This window comes from Spea bombifrons, chromosome 4 (genome assembly GCF_027358695.1).
Source record: "Spea bombifrons isolate aSpeBom1 chromosome 4, aSpeBom1.2.pri, whole genome shotgun sequence".
Lineage (NCBI taxonomy): Eukaryota > Metazoa > Chordata > Amphibia > Anura > Pelobatidae > Spea > Spea bombifrons.
This window is the reverse complement of record NC_071090.1, coordinates 87171028-87184014: the sequence shown is the minus strand read 5'-3', so window position 1 is coordinate 87184014 and position 12987 is coordinate 87171028. Positions and strand designations below refer to the sequence as shown.

The window sequence follows — 12987 nt, the reverse complement described above, 5'->3', positions numbered from 1 at the left end:
GCCATCCTTGCCTTTCCCGAAATTGCCTATACATTAATGATACTCACAAACATTTATACAGTCGCTCATTTATCCACACATTCATTCATATTCACACAGTTTAGCCATCATTCATTCATACTCACTCGTTCACACAGTTTAGCCATACATTCATTCATGCTCACTTGTTCACAGTTTAGCCATGCATTCATTCATACTCACTTGTTCAGTTTATCCACACATTCATTCATACTCGTTCGTTCAGTTTATCCACACATTCATTCATACTCGTTCGTTCAGTTTATCCACACATTCATTCATACTCGTTCATTCAGTTTATCCACACATTCATTCATACTTGTTAGTTCAGTTTATCCACACATTCATTCATACTCGTTCGTTCAGTTTATCCACACATTCATTCATACTCGTTCGTTCAGTTCATCCACACATTCATTCATACTCGTTCACAGTTCATCCACCCATTCATTCATACTCACTCATTCACACTCTATTTATTTCAATATTCTTACTAACCCCCTTTCTCACTATCTTTCCCCTATCCCTTCTCACTATATACCCTGCTGAAGTCCTGCGGTGGGAGCGCGATGCCTCTCTCTCTCCTCCGCTGTCTGCTGCTTGGGTGTCGTGCTCCCTGCCGCCTGGGTGCCGTGCAACCGCCTTTGAGTGTCTCTGGTGATAGGATGGCCACCTGCTGCCATGGCACCCTGTGCAACCGCACACACCCCAAACGCCGGCCCTGACAGTCAGCATTAAGATTGCCTTGTATGGAAGACGCTTTTTCTATTATCTATAAAATAAGATGCGAGAGTTTACTGACTTATTTGAGAAACTCTGGTACTGTGAAAGATATGTATCATTTTTCCCTTGGACATATTCCTAGAAATTTATAAAGTTTTGCAATATTTTTTATAATTGTTTCTGCTGCCGCTAAGGTTTATCCTTCTTTATTTTTCTCTGTGTTTTATTCTAGCTCCGTGGAAATAAGCTCAGTGTTGTGTTAAACACAAATGTATCTTTTTCAGCTTCTGGCTGGCTTTTACTGGACCTATTATTTAACTTTTTCTTTAATGGTAGAAGAGTGCATAATCTAAGCCAAATTGTTTACCAGCACCTCTAGGGAAAAAGAGGTTAATCATTAGAATTATTGAGGACACAAGTGCATTCTTTTCATTTGAGTCATATATAGACGCATACGTGGCAGCTTTTATTGGCATAAGTGGAGAACTCAACATCTTAGGTTAAGATGATTTTTCGTAAGTTGGGTAAAGTCTGCTGAAGTTCTAAGGTCTACATTACTATGCTATAGTAAGTAAGTCAGATAAGTAATATGGTATTGTGGTCTATTTTTGTGGCCATAAACTTATCAAAGAGTCTACCGAAAACATACATATTTCAATATTCTCAAACTGGCCCTTATTGTGACAATTGTCTTTTTTTTTTTTTTTTTTTTTTTTTTATTATTCTATTCAACATGCCTCGATGCTTGGTTAATAGCATTATTCTGTATGTTAATCTGTTGGTTTTTTTCCCCATCAATTTGCAGGGTAAATTGACCTTGTCACTGTGAGCGTCCTGTTAAGTGCCGTCTTAAACTGGTAAGATAATGTTTATTATAATTGTATTTCATATGTGAACACTTTGGCATCATCAATACATGCTTTTTACTTTTGAGAGAATATGGGGTTGCCCTGGCAACAAAATTCAATCAAAAGGGTAGAAGAGAAGGTAATCCGTTTAAAAAATAATTAAAAGGGGTTTGATTGAAATTCTTTACACGTTAAGTAATTCTTCAATATATTTTCTTAGTAATGGGCCATAGCAAGTATTTTGCACAGCAGAATTAAATAGTTTTCACATTTTTGGTGACTTTTTCAAGTAACTTTTAATGTTCATGTACAGCAACCATTTATTACTAGTAATATCAGATTAGACTAGTTTTCAAAAATATTATGCTGTTCTCTTTTTTTAAAACTACTCTCGGTTGCGTATAGTATGTTTTTAGGCAGCCATGAAAACTCTACAACCTCCCACTCTTTCACTAAATCCAGTCATTTTCTAATGTATTAAACGCTTTTTTTCCACAATTCATTTAACTCAATATCCAAAAAAAATCTTTATCTCTTATTTACATAGGAAAAGGTACTTTGTCCCAATGCAGATAACTTATTTGTCAGCGTGACCAGCCAATAAATTTAGCTGGAGGTTCATAGAGCAATGCATCAGTGTTTTTCAACTTCTCTAAGTGTGTATCCTTTTACATAAAGGCTAGATGACATTCTGTACCGTCTTTCATGGACCTGCACCTCCGGTTACTAAAATTATCACTCGCTCTTTTATTTGTTTTCCATCTGCTTTATTATTGTGTTGCAGTCAAGATGAGTGCGATGCTGGAGACCCCAGAGATGCCTGCCGTCTTTGACGGAATGAAGCTGGCTGCCGTGGCCGCCGTCCTCTATGTCATTGTACGCTGCTTGAACCTTAAGAGTCCAACTGCTTCCCCGGAGCTCGTTTTTCAAGACACAGCTTTGAATCGCTTCCTGCTTAAATCCTGCCCTTTACTGACCAAAGAGTGAGTAATAAATGCTCATCCGCAACCCTTCTATTGCTTTACTTTGTAGAAATAATTACTGTGAAGCATCTGTTTTTCCGATGCATCATCTTGCGCTAAAACTAAGAGCAGCCCATCATGAAATCCATGATCTGCTTATCAATCCCCACTGAATTAGGAAACCCTTCTGTTACCACAAACCTGGCCTCCATGCCAACAAATGTTTTTGACATGTCCCCGCCCCATACTTTGGCTATAATCTACACTGTAGAAGAGGTTTTTTTTTTGGGGGGGGGGGGAGTACTGATGTTGACTAGTGTCTTTATAAATGTACCTAGCGGATTTATGAGTTGGTGGATCCATAATAAACCTCTCTATTTTTAAGCTGCCCCTACTGGTAGAACAGTTATCACCCAAGGTTTGGAGTACAGCTGGTATTGGGTATTACGTTGCTATTACACCTATGCAATTTTGCCATACAATCACCACTGTTCTAATATATATATTTTTTCTGGTAAACCTAAAAGATATGTAACTTTTTTTTTTTTTTTAAGATATATTCCTCCTCTTATCTGGGGAAAAAGTGGACATATTCAAACAGCTCTATATGGGAAGATGGGTCGAGTAAGCTCACCACATCCATATGGACAGCGCAAGTACCTTACCATGTCTGACGGAGCTACTGCAACCTTTGATCTTTTTGAGCCTTTAGCCGAGCACTGCACTGGAGGTCAGTAAAGAGAGTCCCCAAGTTTTCTACTGTTCATTATGTACAGTGCTGGTTCTCAGCTATTAAAAGTTCCAGGGATTTTACTTTTAAAGTGTTTTTTTTTTCCATCTGGAGTTGCTACATGTATTAACTGTATAGCAGATTGCATTGTAACCCTACAGTTAGCCCCAGCGGTACATAGACATTTCCTTCCTTAAGTGTGTGTGTGTGTGTGTGTGTGTGTGTGTGTGTGTGTGTGTGTGTGTGTGTATACACACACTCTATTATAAGACGACCCCCGACAATGTCAATATTAATTTAGGAAAAAAAAGAGAGCCTGAATATGACGATCCCATAAAAAGAAGAAAAAAAAGTTTTACTAGTCAATATTAATTCACATGTAAACTTTTTTCATATTTAATAAAAACTATATTAGAAAAAGGATTTTTTTTTGTTTTTATTTTTCTTTGCCAACCTGCTCCCAGTTATGCCGTATACCTCCTGATATGCCTCTTGACCCCCTATTGGCCACTCTGCCTCCCTGATATTCCTTTGAACCCCCTATATGCCACTCTGCCTCCAGTAAAATCTTATACCCCCATATGCCACTCTTACCCTCCTCCGACTTACCAGTGCTTCCCTAGACTTCTCCCCGTGCTTCGCATTCCTTGGTCCGATGTACGCAGACAACCTCTACCGCTGCTGCCGGTACTTCTGCCGGGGCTTCTATGAATGAGCACCGGAAGGTCATGTTTTTAGCAGGCTGTGCAGATATATTTCATGGCAAAGGCTACTTGGACTGATACTAGGATTTTAATGCAGTCCACGGAATTATGGGAAGTGAGGGAGAATTTATATAAAACTGCCTAGCTATTTCCCCTATAAGTTCCAGTGCATTGCTATACAATTCCTTCAAATCTTCTGGTACCCAACAGTAGTTGGTTTTTTTTTTGTTTTTTTTTATTTTTTTATTAAATAACCTCAAAGTATGTTTTCCAATCAACTCCTCTTTTCTTCCATATTTTCTGTAGATGATGTCACTATCGTGATTTGTCCTGGCATAGCCAATCACAGTGAAAAGCAGTATATTCGTACCTTTGTTGACTACGCTCAGAAAAGCGGGTATAGATGTGCGGTGCTGAATCATCTTGGAGCCTTGCCAAATATCGAATTGACATCTCCACGAATGTTCACATATGGTATGGGCTTAAGTGTGCTGTCATGCACCATTTAATGCCTTTCTTTAAATTGTTTTCCTCCTACTCTGTAAAACTTTGTACAGGACACATTCTTGATTTTATTTTTTTAGATGATCAACTGAACATGTAAACATGTTATTTATGCATTCCTTTTTTATAGTGCCATTATATTGGGGCTATAAATTTGATTATTGGCATTATATTGGAAAGGAGTGTGGCCTTGCAATACTCACTTAATTTTGAGTAGAAATGTCCTGCCCACTGATATGTTCCATGTGTTCCCAAAGCAATTTCCCCTGGCGGCCAAACTCAAGATCGAACAAAATGGTGCTGGTACACTAACCTACTGACTGTATTCTAGAAAGAGGAGGGCCGTAGAGGTTTTCAAGTTTTTTTTTTTCTCCATATAAATCTTGAAGGGGAGGCTGGACATTGGAAAGAAAAAAAAAATGGGCATTACGATTACTTCAACAGAGGCTCTGGCAAAAGCTAACATTAAAAAAAGAACTTTGTAGAGAAGGTGTACATGATTTTTAGCTTTACATTTTCCCAAAGTTCTGTTTCTTTGCTCTAGTTTTATTGTTTCATAGTCGATCCATTGTAATATTTCATGTTACTTTTTGTATGATTTGTAGCACTAAATCCATTTTCCGATTAGAAGAATGTATTTGAAGCATTGTAGCATTTCATATGATGTTTTCTAAAGCCTTGTTGGCTCCAAGGTCCCACAAATAATCAGTGGACACATATACCAGGGGCAAATAGCCTTGTATTTTGTTATCATATAAAACAATAACTGCAGTCCTTGTCCTCCCTCCCCACGCAGTTCAGGCGTTCAGCATCTCGTGTCGGCACAAAATATCCAGTGGGCCAGTCTCCGAACTGTCTCTCCATATTAATTAAAGAATAACTAGTTCCTAAAACTATTAAACTTTTACAAAGCCTTAAATACCTATATTGGTAATCTCTATTCCAGGTCACACCTCTCCAAAATGCTACAATATTCCCAAATGGCTTTGATGTGTCTTTTAAACAGTCTTCTAGTTCCCAAATCCCATGACCTCTCTCTTCTCTGTACCTTTTGCTGTTTTCTGGTGCTTTAAGCTTTCATGGCTCACTGTAAATTTAATTATATATATTTTTCTTCTGTTCTTGTTTTATCCCAGGTTGCACTTGGGAGTTTGGAGCTATGGTTAACTACATCAAGAAGACTTATCTTGAGACTCGGTTAATTGTGGTTGGATTTAGCTTGGGAGGCAACATTGTGTGTAAATACCTTGGAGAAGCCCCAGCCAGCCAGGAAAGAGTACTCTGCGCCGTTAGTGTATGCCAAGGATACAGCGCTTCTCGGTAAGTGCTGTCAAAACTAACAAGTGTAGTGTTTCACTATAAGGTAGACCTCCTCCTCTCTGGGCGGACCATTCTCACCACTGGTTTCCACTGAAATCAATAGCAGAGCTTTCAGGGCATGCATATTTAACTAATCTAGTCTGCCCCTTTTTCCTGATGTAAAGGCTCGTATTGCAGTCAGTCCTTTCATATTAGGTTCGGGATGTCCATATACCCACCCAATTCATGTTTAAATTCCCTCGCTGTGTTAGCCTCTACCGCTTGCGCTGGGTGGCTTTTCCGCTCGTCTATCTCACCCTTTCAGTAAAGTAAAACATCCTTAAATTGCCTTTCACCTCCTTTGAAATAAAATTCCCTCCTGTTCTTCGCTAAATCTATTTATATATTTAGAAGTTTGTCTCTCTTCTTCCCTCCAAGCAATACATATTGTTTCCTTTGTAACTACTACATTCTATTAGCTGTTATATGAACTTCATCCGCAGAAGTTTTTTTTTTAACTTGTTTTGCTATAAAAATAAAATCAGTGGAATAGTATTTTATATACCAAGTCATTATGTTAAATGTGTTTTTAATGATGATATAACATCACTTTGTTTTTTGTCATTTGATTTATTCATGTTTGACGTGTTCTGTATGGTTCATGTCGATAACGGTTGTCTGAAGCTGAGGATTGTGCTCCCCCTTGTGGACGATCGTATACCTAGCAGGCTGCTTGCATTTGATTAATACCACTTTTATTGCGCACCAACAAATAATTACGCAGCACTGTGCAATTTAACTGGATTGGTTAACTCACACATAACAACAAATATACATTAATACATACGGACATGGCGGGAATTGAGGACCCTGTCTGTGAGCTGCCATCTAGCCTCATGGTAATTTAACACAATGTTCCTGGCTAGGATGATGGGATTATGAGAGCCCGCTTGTGAGTTTAAAATCTAAAGGAAGCACATGGCTTTATGAAACAAATGGAGGGGTCATATTGAGATGCATTAGTAGCAAAAAGACTGAGGTGATAGAGATGTATAGATGTTCTAGATGGAACATGAGGGGCTAATACACATAGCACATGATTTACAGAATAAAAATGATCAGGAAATAAAGGATCTTCTCATGGACAGCTTGGATGACCTCTGAGACTGGGAGGATATAAAAAAAAAAAGAAAAAAAAATGGGATTAGACAAAGTAAAAGATCATAATTTTAATTCAATAAAGGATAACACGAGAACAAGAGATCACTGTTAATAACTAGAGAGCCAGGGATTTAAGTTAGTGTTTCTATATCAAAGGGTTGGGAGATAAGTGGAATGGCATTCCGGTAGAAATGGTTGAGGTTAGCACAGTGAGTGACAAGGCAAAGAACTAGATAAGGTTTGATTACTGCAGGCTTGACAGAATGAACTGGCTCTTATCTGCCATTATTTTTCATCTTCATTGATTCTCACACTGCCTAAAACTGACAAAGCAGAAGCGGCACCCGTGTTAAACGGACCTGCGACCTTTCTCCAAAGAATTTGATTACTCATTAAGGAATTGTGTTTTAAACAATGAGATTAGTAGTGGTTTCATGAGTGACCGATCGTGTCACACTAACGTTGTTGCATTCAGTAAAGAATTATGTAGAATAAAGATCGGGATTGCAGTGGATGTGATTAATTTAGATTTTGCTAAAGCTTTAGGTACGGTTCCACACAGAAGGCTGCTGTACAAATCGAAAGAGACAGGCGTAGAGGATCATGCTTGTTCTTGCATTGAAAACTGGTTTTAAGATAGTTTAGAATGTTGTTGTTAATGGAATTAAGCCGTGAGTGCCTATTCTTCAAAGAACATTATGGAACCCCCAAAAAAGTGCAAAGGTGGGCTGCAAAAATTATAAAGGCAACTGAACCGCTGTAGTTAAGCAGAAAGGTTAGACACATTACATCCGTGTATGACGAGTCCGGAAGGAGCCAATTTGAGGCATTACTGGATACCCCATTCAATCTGTTTTTTGCTAACTTCTGTAGTTTCTGTAGTTCAGTTTTAGGGACGTAGCTTTAAAAAAAAAAAAAAAAAAACGTAGAAAGTTTTACTTTTAATGGGGAGGGTGGTAGATGAGCAGAACATCCTCCCGGCAGAAATGGCATAGGCTAATACAGTGATGCATAAAGCTGAACCTGAATATAAGATGAGCTCAAAGACTGAATAAGGTTTGTTTTTACATCATAAAAAGTAGACAGATTTGATGGACCGATTGGTTCTAATTTGCTGTCAAGTGTCGATGCCATCCCTTTCCTGTGGCTGGTTGTACACGAAATCTTAAATTATTGCATTTTTTTGCCTCAATCTTCCGCTTTTAAATTGGTTCCATGAGGTTTTCATCCTGAAACTCTGGAACTGTTGGAAGCAAGAAAGATGTAGAGATATGGAGAGCACACCTGAACCATTTGGTAACTCATTAAAAATACAATTGACATCCGGCGGGCATGTCATGTCCCCGAACCTTCTGACAAAGAGACTTGTCTCTTCGATGCCTGTATGGGGAGTAATCGGATGCTTCACGCTGGTTTTAACCCCTTAAGGGCAATAGGGGTTATTACTCGTAGTATATTGTGGGACAATGGCTATTTTAACATTTTTCGGTGTTCCTGTTTAGCTGTGATTTTCTTCTTTCTCATTTCACGCTCCCACACATATTATATATTGTTTTTTTCAGGACAAACAGGGCTTTCTTTAGATACCATTAATTTTATCATATCATCTAATTTACTATAAAAAAATGATAAAATATGGGGATTTTTTGTTAAAAAATTACTTTTTCTCACTTTTTAAACAAAAAACTTTTACTCATCTGCAAAAACGAATGAAAAAACCTGCTAAATAGATTCTACTATTTGTCCTGAGTTTAGAAATACCCAATGTTTTTATGTTTTTTGCTTTTTTCTGCACGTTATGGGGCAATAAGTACAGGTAGCGTTTTGCTATTTCAAAACCTTTTTTTCCAAATCTGGTAATTCTTCCCCCCCATGTGCCATTTCGGGTATCTTTGAAGCCGGCCAATGCAATTTACCCCATCAAGTCATATATTTTTAAAAACTAGACACCCCAAGGTATTTCACATGCTGGTAATTTAACCCTTTCCATGCACTAATTTTACCACCAGCCTTTGTGAAACTTTATGGTAGTAAATTTTTTTGTATTTTTTTCACACACATTGTACTTCAGGTATAAATTTATCGCTCCTGGTATATGTCCCTGTCAAACAACACCCCAATATGTGTTCAGTAACATCTCCTGAGCGCAGTGATACCCCACATGCATGGGTTTGTTGGGTTATTTGGGAGGTAAAAGGCCGCCTTTGTGAGGTGTGTATTTTTTGGCCATTTAGACATCTGATCCTACTGCCCCCATGTCCCATATTTGGGACACCTTTGAACCCGGCCAATTCAATTTATCCCATCCACTCATGCATTTTTTAATACGAGACACCCTATGGGCATTTGTAATGCCAATATTTTAACTCTTTCCATGCTGGAATTTTTGTAAAGATAAAGAATTTTAGGACTTGCTTATTAATTTTTTTTTTTTTTTTGGTGACAGTGGGGATTTTTATATGTTACCATATTATTTTTATTTTTTTAAACATTTTTTTAAATTTTTTTTTAAAAAATGTTTTTTTTTTTTTTTTTTTTTTTTTTTTACTAATCACTCATTAGTGAGCTGGGCTCCATTGACCTTGCATGGTTGGATGCAGTACCTGCATTCAACCTGCAGGAGGAGCTCAAGAGTTCACAAGAGGGTCTGGATAGACCCTCTATGAACTCATTTCTATTGTTGATGCCATCCTGTGAATGACGGCAACGTCATTTACAGGATGGCACTTGTGGTTGCTCTTCGGAGCAATCACAAGGTGATCGGGGTAGGGGGGTAGTGTTACTGACATGCCTCGATATCGAGGCATGTCAGTAACACCATTTATGCTTAGAAGGCGATTCAGATCGCTTCCTAAGCTGTTTTAGCCGGGCGCCGCCGCGATCTTTCATGATCGGTGCGGCGGCGGCCATTTTTCTTCCGGGGAGGGCTGCCAAGGGCTGCCCTCCCCGGATCCACGGTCAGCCTCACTTGGGAGGCTTCCGTGGATGCTGCAAAGCCGCCGATCGCGGCGAAAACGCAGCGATCGCGGCGATGCAGCTATTTAACGGCAGCCCGTACATGTACGGGCATTGTCATTAACCCGTTGCACGGCAACCCCGTACATGTACGTGGATTGTCGTTAAGGGGTTAAAGTAAAAACAAGCTTTTCCTGAATGTTATCAAAGTTGAAAGACTTCATAGCCCAAGTTTTGTGATCTTTTATTTTAGTGTTTGTTGTTTCAAATAATGCACAATATCATCTTAATACTGAAGATTATAAAAGGTCTTGTAATGCGGAGTGTGGTGTTCTTGTTCCGGGTATTTAAGTGGTTGTGTGTCTGTTCTTGTAACACCTCATCTTGTAATTTGTGGCTCTTGCAGGGCACAGGAGACGTTTCTGCAGTGGGATCAATGCCGACGCTTCTACAACTTCCTCATGGCCGATAACATGAAGAAAATAATCCTGTCCCACAGGTACGGCAAATAGTGTTTCGTGTTGTGACCTCTTAAAAATCCTTAAGCATATTTGTGCTTATATTGTTCTTTTAACGATGCAATTTCAAGTGTAGAAGGGATCAAAAATTAATACATGGAACCAAAATGCAATGCATCTATAGCTAGGCGAGACCCAAACACGGCTATATGCTCCCCTGGGTGTAACTCTCTACTGTGGCTTCAATGTCCTTTACTGGGATTTCTTCACCAGACCACAAATCATGTTGGATGCCAATAATTGTCCCACACACATATATTATTTAAAAAAAAATTCTTGTTTCTGGATAAACCTGTGTGTTATTTCCTTAAACAATGTTTTTTTTTCTTTTGTGTTTTTTAAACAGACATGCTCTTTTTGGTGACATCAATAAAAATAACTTGACGTTTGATCCCTCTGACTTGAGCCGACTATACACAGCTACGTCTCTCATGCAGATTGATGAAACTGTAATGAGGTAGGTAGCTTCTGACATTAGAGGACCTGGGAGCCAGGCCGCCTCGTCCAACATCGCTGCCTGACCTAACAAATGCTCTCTACTGGATGAATGAGCAAAAATTCCCACAGAAACCGTTCAATTCTTGCGAAAAGCCTTCCCAGAATAGTAGAAGCTGTCAAAATTTATTGTGTTTATATGATGGTATACATGTAATATTATACCTTTTGTCTGGTATATGAATATATATATAGAAATGTAGCTATATAGTTTCTGTTTGATTTTATATATACTAATAGTATGATGATGTAGTCATGTGACCAAAGCTAGGTCGACCAGTGAGGCTATCATGTACATTATGTATGCATTTTTATGCTGCTGTTGACTCTAGTGTGTCTGCAATGGAAATGTATAGATACTAATATTCTGTGTGCAGCCTGTAGACTCTACATATATGTAAATCATGTGTTATGCAGTAGTTAAAGTTATGTCTGTAAGCCTTTTTCCGGGCTTTTGGGCTCCCAAGTGTATTGTGTCCATCCCATTTCTTTTTCACCTGTATTGTCCACAATTTACTGTAATCTCCATTCTTTCATATTGTTTACAATACAGAAAGTTCCATGGCTACAAGACTGTCAAAGAGTATTACGAAGCGGAAAGCTGTGTTCGATATTTGCACAATGTAAGTACGCAGTGTATAACATTTAGTGTCTTCCATCCTTAGAGGGTGAGATGTCATACGAGGGGTCTGTGAAAAGAACTCCTTGACTTATAGTACTATAGCTACCATGCACTCCAGGACAGTCGCACATTGCAGCTGTCACCTTCTGTCTGCATGTGTCACTTAATGGAGCAGAGACTGTGGCCACTGTGTGCCACACACTTAATGCAGCTCTTTACTGTGTACATAAAGGTCCTTACGTATGTATTGATGTCTTTTAATAAATATTGGTCTCTTTTAAACGTTTTGATTCCATGCCTCCTCTGCTAACTGTATGTTTCTGTCTTCAAACAGATCCACGTTCCCATCATGCTGGTTAATGCAGTGGATGATCCACTAGTGCATGAGAGTTTGTTGTCCATTCCAAAGACTCTTGCTGGTCAGTACACCCTATAATTACTATATAATATAATACACTATCGAAGCGCTATCCTTATCCAAAATTACCTGCAGGATTATGGAATATATTAAGATGCTACCAATTTGCAGAATGAAAGGGCTATTAGCCTTCAAGTTCTAGAAACTTGTCATGTGATACAGCGCTATATATCTTTATATCGCTAATATTTTTTTGTTTCTCCTCCCTGTTCCTGCTAACATTTGCAGCGAAAAAAGAAAATGTCATGGTAGCGCTGCCTCTTCACGGAGGACATCTGGGCTTCTTTGAAGGCGCTGTGCTTTTCCCAGAACCCTTGACTTGGATGGACAAGCTCTTGGTGCAATACTCCAATGCCATCTGCCAATGGGAGAAAAATAAATCTCAGTGTTCTGATGTGGAACAAGTAGAATCTGAACACAAGTAAAATTAGCACTTGGATCCTCTTTCCAAAGACTTCTCTCCACCCCTCCTATCTCTAAAATCTGTATTTTGGCTACTGTACTTTGTTCAGAGGGGTCTGCCTATCCTTACTCTGCAGTAAATCTACCAGGGAAGAGGCCATGTCTCCACTGTGAGCCTTTTCGGTTTTGGGTTTTGTTTTGTTTTTTTGTTACTGCAGTGCTACATTTTATGGGGTCTTCACTTATAATTTCCAACCATGTGTTATGTCTGTTTTTTTTTTTTTTTTTGTAGAGTTGGTCTTTCTATGTTAAACAATCCATTCCCACTTTTGAAGAGTAAATAAGTTAAATAGAAACCTGAATGATATATATATATATTTATGTAACAAACAAACATAATATCATTGCACTAACAGGCCTTTTCTAAGGCATTTGTCCTACTTAATTGATATAGGTTAACTCTTGTTTTGTTTGTCCGTGGTGATGGCTCAACAATACTTGTAGTACAAAAACACGTTTAGGGTTTCAACTTCAGTTGTATAAGGGATTGAGAAGAAACAAGGTCGATATAGCAGCACTTTAAAAAATCTAAGCGAAAACTGTCCTGTTTGTAATTCAAGATTTCAGA

At 38.5% G+C, this 12987-nt stretch overlaps 1 protein-coding gene across 1 annotated transcript; it reads left to right on the top strand.

Annotated features, from left to right (window-relative positions):
• The first annotated feature begins 1544 nt into the window (after positions 1-1544).
• Positions 1545-12439, top strand: ABHD2 (abhydrolase domain containing 2, acylglycerol lipase). Its single transcript, XM_053462395.1, has 10 exons — positions 1545-1598; positions 2374-2572; positions 3106-3281; positions 4292-4459; positions 5626-5809; positions 10311-10403; positions 10769-10879; positions 11471-11540; positions 11874-11958; positions 12186-12439. The coding sequence occupies exons 2-10, from the start codon at positions 2379-2381 to the stop codon at positions 12380-12382; spliced, it is 1278 nt and encodes a 425-aa protein (XP_053318370.1). The 5' UTR covers positions 1545-1598; positions 2374-2378; the 3' UTR covers positions 12383-12439.
• The last annotated feature ends 548 nt before the right edge of the window (positions 12440-12987 follow it).

Excerpts from the sequence above, each read along its gene's own strand:
- ABHD2 (XM_053462395.1), top strand. The coding sequence starts at position 2,379 with ATGAGTGCGATGCTGGAGACCCCAGAGATGCCTGCCGTCTTTGACGGA. Across the intron at positions 10,880-11,470 it reads ATTGATGAAACTGTAATGAG|AAAGTTCCATGGCTACAAGA; the intron begins GTAGGTAGCTTC and ends TTTACAATACAG. Across the intron at positions 11,959-12,185 it reads CATTCCAAAGACTCTTGCTG|CGAAAAAAGAAAATGTCATG; the intron begins GTCAGTACACCC and ends TAACATTTGCAG.